Genomic DNA, 5,638 nt, shown 5'->3' on the forward strand with positions numbered 1-5,638 from the left:
TCTTTGGAAAAAATGCTGTGAAAGGTGAAGATGTCTGCTATATCATAAATCAAAAAGGCAGCCGATATGGACACTGCAGAAGATCCCCAGAGGAATTCAAATCTAAACCCTGTTCCCACACAGACATGCAGTGTGGAAGGCTGCAGTGCAGTAATGTCACTCATCTCCCTCAGTTGCAAGAGCATGTTGGATTCCATCAATCTAAGATCTCAGGGTTCTGGTGTTTTGGCCTGGATTCACATCGTAGCACAGGAACAACTGATATTGGTCATGTGAGAACTGGTACCCCCTGTGCTCCTGGAAAGTTCTGTCAGGATACCTACTGCAATGGCAGTGTGGCTCTGCTGAATTATGACTGTATCCCTGAAAAATGCAGTCACAGAGGGATGTGCAACAATAACAGGAACTGCCATTGCCACATAGGCTGGGATCCTCCACGGTGCACTAAACGAGGTGCTGGTGGGAGCACGGACAGTGGACCCCCTCCAAGAAGAATGCGGTCAGTCAGGCAAAGCCATGAATCAGTGGTGTATCTCAGAGTGATCTGTGGTAGAATTTATGCCTTAATCGCTGTGTTCCTCTTTGGCATTGCCACAAATGTCAAAACTATCAAGACAGTGAAAGTCAATGAAGAGATCATTGGTGAGGACAATCCAGAATTCATCCCACGGAACCCTGCAATCCACTTGTAGCATCTGAAAATACAATAAAGAAGCCGCATAGCTGACATCCACATTTCCGCAGGTCTGCAGGAGACAGTGGTCCCCAGGCACATCATGTCTCTGACACCAGGTCTCTGCTGGGCCACTGACCAGCACTCTGAAATAAAAGTTAAAACCGCATGATTGTGGCCTCTATGTATTTTTGTAACCCTATAAGAGCCCAAACTGAGCCCAAGACTCTGTGCAGAGGACCTGAGCCAACAGCTGTGTCTTGAGCCTAGGTGTCCAGTCCCAGAATTAAGGGAAATTGTTGCAGCTCATTTAGGGACAAATTCATAAGTTTTCCCCAAAACTGTGTTCTTGCACAGTGAACTTTTTCTCATTTCCAGGAAACATCCTTCCCCAAAATCTAAGGTGGTTTCAGGGTGGTGGAAGGCTACCACCTACCCACATTGACTGTCTGATACTCAGGTGTCTGTGGGCTGTGAAGGAAGGTAACAGGGATTTGATACCACCCAGTGCAAGTGTGCCACCCTGGAGAACAAATTTCCAAATGTGGAAGACTGAGACCATGAGACTAAAATATCATCCAATGAAATAAATCTGAAAGGTAGGCAGAAGTGCCTATCAATGACTCTGGCAAAGAGAGGGAACCCAATGAATGCGAACCCTTCATCTTTTTTTGTCTATTTTTCAGTGAGCTCAACTTTAGATAAGGATCTGCCTAGTATGTCCACTTTGGTTCTCCCAAGAACCTTCTAGAATAATCCTGCAGTATTGAGCCTGTGAAGAGTTAGAGATCCATTTTCTAAATATTTTTACTATTTTTACAGTTTTCTAGAATATATTCTAGATCATAAAAAGTGATATTAGTATCTATTTTATCCCAAACTAAACATTTACAACTTTTAATCATGGATTAGGAGACTTTCAAAACTAAAGTGCTTCAGAAATTATTTTGGAATAAGACTTTATCCCATAATTCACTGATAGATATACAACATATGAAGTACATAACAGGATTTTCACTTCCATTCATATTGAGAATCCTTTTGTTTGCATAGGAAATCTTATAAGTTGTACCAGTGTGTCCCTATGCATGTCATTTGTCTCAAAGACACATGATTACATGAAGTATTAGACTGCCCTGTGTACACGTTCCAAGGCAAACTGGTAATCAAACTTTCCTAGCACTTCCCTCCTGCAATTCCCATGCAGCCACATCCCATGTTCCCAGCAAGGACGTATCCAAGAATGTTTGGGAGGCAGGGCCAAACAGCTTCCCTGACCACCCGCTTAGTAAACTACAGAAGGATGTGAAGTGAACTGTGGAGGAACATTAGCCTTTCTGTCTGTTTGGACACACATGTTACATCTATCTAGTTAACTCCATGTGTATGCTGGCAATGTGGGTTTACCTTTAGGATAAAATAAGAATGGATTCTGTGGAGGATCTAGCACCCACAGGACACACCCACTAATTGATGAGAGTCTACACACAAGCACACAGCAAAGTGGGTTTCAAGTCTAGTGTTGGGTCTGAGCTGAAAAGCAGAACGTGGCTGAACCCAGAGCCTAGGAAGGTGAAGGGGAGGAAGAAAATCTCCATAAACTGTTCTTGTGGACAAAGAACTAAGTTTCCAGGAACTGGATGAACAGGGGAAAGAAACCAAAGCTCGTTATGTGTGTACTGAGGTCCCCCTAGATACACATTACCTAGATCAGAGAAGTGAGTGCCCCCAAGATTTACACTGATTTACATTGATGAAGTGAAGTGAGTGTCCCCTAGAATAATATTAACTAGATAAGTGAAATGTAGTGTGCCACCTAGAATTACATTAACTAGATAAGTGAAGTAAGTGCCCCTTAGAGTTACATTAACTAGATAAATGAAGGTAGTTTGACCCCTAGGTTAACATTAACTAGGTATGGGGAATGTAGCTTGTCCCCTAAATTGACATTAACTAAATAAACAAAGTGAATGCCCCCTACATTTATATTAACTAAAGAAGTGAAATGAGTGCCCCTAGATTTATATTAAATAGATAAGCAAAGTGAGTGCTCCCTAGACATACAGGAACTAGATCAGCAGAGTCAGCGCCCCCTAGATTTACATTAACTGGGTAAGGAAGTGATTGGCCCCTACACACACATTAACCAGACAAGGGAAGTGAATGCCTCCTAGATACACATTAACCAGGTAATCAAAGCATTGCCTGCTGTTTTCAGCAAGGCCAGAAAGTAGTATTCTGCTTTGCAATGTGTTCCCTGTAATCTCCTACACCAGAACATACCCATTTTATTTCTCACATGTCTGACGTACTTCCCTTAGCATGATGCCCTCAGAATCTACCCATGTTGTCTCAAAGGGCAAGTTTTCATTCCTTTTCATGGATGAATCATAGTATTCCAGTGGGCACACAGGCCACATTTCTTTTTATGCATTCTTCTGTCCATGGACACTTAGGGTGTTTTCGTTCTTGTAAATAATGCTACAAAGCACAAGGGGGGGGGAAGATGAAGATATCTTTTCAAGTTAATGTTTTCACTTTCTTTGGAAAGTTGGACTTCCACAAAGGCTCTGGTACACGTGTGATTATCCAAGACTGTTTCCCAGGGCCTCGGAGATTACAGACAAGAATGGTGGAGCAGGTTCATGGGTCGCTGTAGAGTCCATAGCCAGGACTCAGGTCTGTTCGCCTATGCATGTGTAGGCAAGACTCTTCAGGGGTTCATTGGTATATGGAGCTGGATCCCACAGTGCCCAAAAATGTACATTTGTTTGTGGATGGATTCCAAGTTTTGAAGGGGTGTGAGAGATAACACAGGGACATCTTAGGCTGTTATGATGCTGACAATATCCCTCTACTATACTTTCAATTCTTCTGTGAGATTTAAAAGACAAAAGCATCAGGTGTGATTTTAAATCAATGCTCATGGGTACACAATACATACAGATGTGATCTGTGTCATCAGTAGGGTGGGGAGTGGTGTGGAGCTATTAAAGTGTACTTTTCCTTGGGATTGAATTTAAGTAGTTATCAGCTGACAAAAGACTGTTATGGCTTTAGGGTGTTTCGTACAAGGGCATAGTAACCCCAAAGGATCTATCTAAAGAATGCGCACAAAAGGAACTAAGAGGCAAATGAAAATGTGTCACTACAAAGTATCAACTAAGCACAAAGGAAGCCATTCATACGGGAATTGGGGTAGAAAAGCTATGAGATGTAGCAAACAATACATAGATCTTATGTTCCAATCACCATAAGGAAAAATGCTCACCACTCTTTTTTCCATTCCAAATTGCTCATGATCTAATCTCTAGCCATAATGTCTTTAATTTCTTCAACATGCCACTATCTCTACTTAGCACTGGTGTCCTAATACCTTCTGTTGTTATGGCTATTGTTCCAATGGATGTACAGAATCAAATGAAACTTTCCCACCAACACAGTCACATTCACACTTGTATGAAATCTTCTCCGTGAATAAAACATCTTTAGGGTTAATATCATATATTGTATGACTTGCAGTCACATCCATGTATAGTTAAATTATTGCTAGCCAAACATGTATAGGAATGTCTTCTCGGGATATATTTTTTGCCCCACCTTTATTGAGATGTCATTGAAATACAACATTATGGAAGATTAAGGTGTACAATGTGACGACCTGATACATGTATGTATTGTGAAGCGTTTACCACATTGAAGTTAGTCAGTACATTCTTCAGCTAATTATGGTGAGAACATAAAGCAACATTCAATTTACCATACCGTATGTTAACAATAGTCAGCATAGTGTACATTAGATCCATGGAAGATTTTCATCTATCTTCTAACTGGAAGTTTGGAACCAATGGGCAATGCCCCACCATTTTCCCTGCCCCTCAGTCCCTGGAACTCACCATTGGCACTCTCTGTTTCTGTGAATTTGGTGTTTCTAGATTCCACATGTAAGTGAAATCATATAGAAAGTGTCTTTCTCTGTCTTACTTATTTAACTTAGCATAATGTCTTTAAGCTTCATCCATGTAGACACTAATGACAGGATTAACTCTGACATGGATGAAATCTATCTATCTATCTATCTATCTATCATCTATCATCTATCTAATCTACCTGTCTATCTATCTATCTATCATCTATCTAATCTATCTATCTATCTATCATCTATCTCTGTATCAAACCATCAAAACCCTAGAGGAGAAAGCAGGAAACAGCCTCCTTGACCTCAACTGCAGCAATTTCCTACTCGACACATCTCCAAAAGCAAGGGAATCAAGAGAAAAAATGAACTATTGGGACCTCATCAGGATAAAAACTTCTGCACTGCACAGGAAACAATCAAGAAAACTAGTAGGCAACTGACAGAATGGGAAAAGATATGACATATCATATAAAACAGTGGTATCCAAATTTTACAAGGAACTCACCAAACTCCCCACACAAAAAGTGAGTAATCCAGTGAAAAAAAATGGGCAGAAGACATGAATAGACATTTCTTCAAAGAGGATATCCAGATGGCCAACAGACACATGAAACAATGCTCAGCATCACTCATCATCAGGGAAATACAAATTAAAATCACACAGAGATACCACCTCACACCGGTCAGAGAGGCTAAAATGAACAAATCAAGAGACTATAGATACTGGCAAGGACGTGGAGAAACAGGCACCCTCCTACATGGTTGGTGGGAATGTAAACTGGTATATCTGCTCTGGAAAACAGTGTGGAGGTTCCTCAAAAAACTATCAACAGGACTCCCTTATGACCCAGCAATAGCCCTGCTAGGGATCTACCCAAGGGATCCAGGAGTGCTGATGCATAGGAGCACATGTACCCCAATTCATAGCAGCACTTTCAACAATAGCCAAATCATGGAAAGAGCCTAAATGCCCATCAACTGATGAATGCATCAAGAAGATGTGGTATATATATATATATATATATATATATATATATATATATATA

General features: G+C 40.9%; 1 protein-coding gene across 1 annotated transcript in view; it reads left to right on the forward strand.

The window, feature by feature from the left end:
- Positions 1 to 842, forward strand: part of LOC115301080 (disintegrin and metalloproteinase domain-containing protein 29-like) — a 5,071-nt gene extending 4,229 nt beyond the window's left edge. The window contains exon 3 of the mRNA XM_029950755.1: positions 3 to 842. Within this exon, the coding sequence (XP_029806615.1) occupies positions 3 to 692 (690 nt within the window). The 3' untranslated portion in view covers positions 693 to 842. The remainder of the gene's footprint in view (positions 1 to 2) is intronic.
- The last annotated feature ends 4,796 nt before the right edge of the window (positions 843 to 5,638 follow it).

The sequence above is a fragment of the Suricata suricatta genome, chromosome 9 (assembly GCF_006229205.1).
Source record: "Suricata suricatta isolate VVHF042 chromosome 9, meerkat_22Aug2017_6uvM2_HiC, whole genome shotgun sequence".
NCBI classification, from domain to species: domain Eukaryota; kingdom Metazoa; phylum Chordata; class Mammalia; order Carnivora; family Herpestidae; genus Suricata; species Suricata suricatta.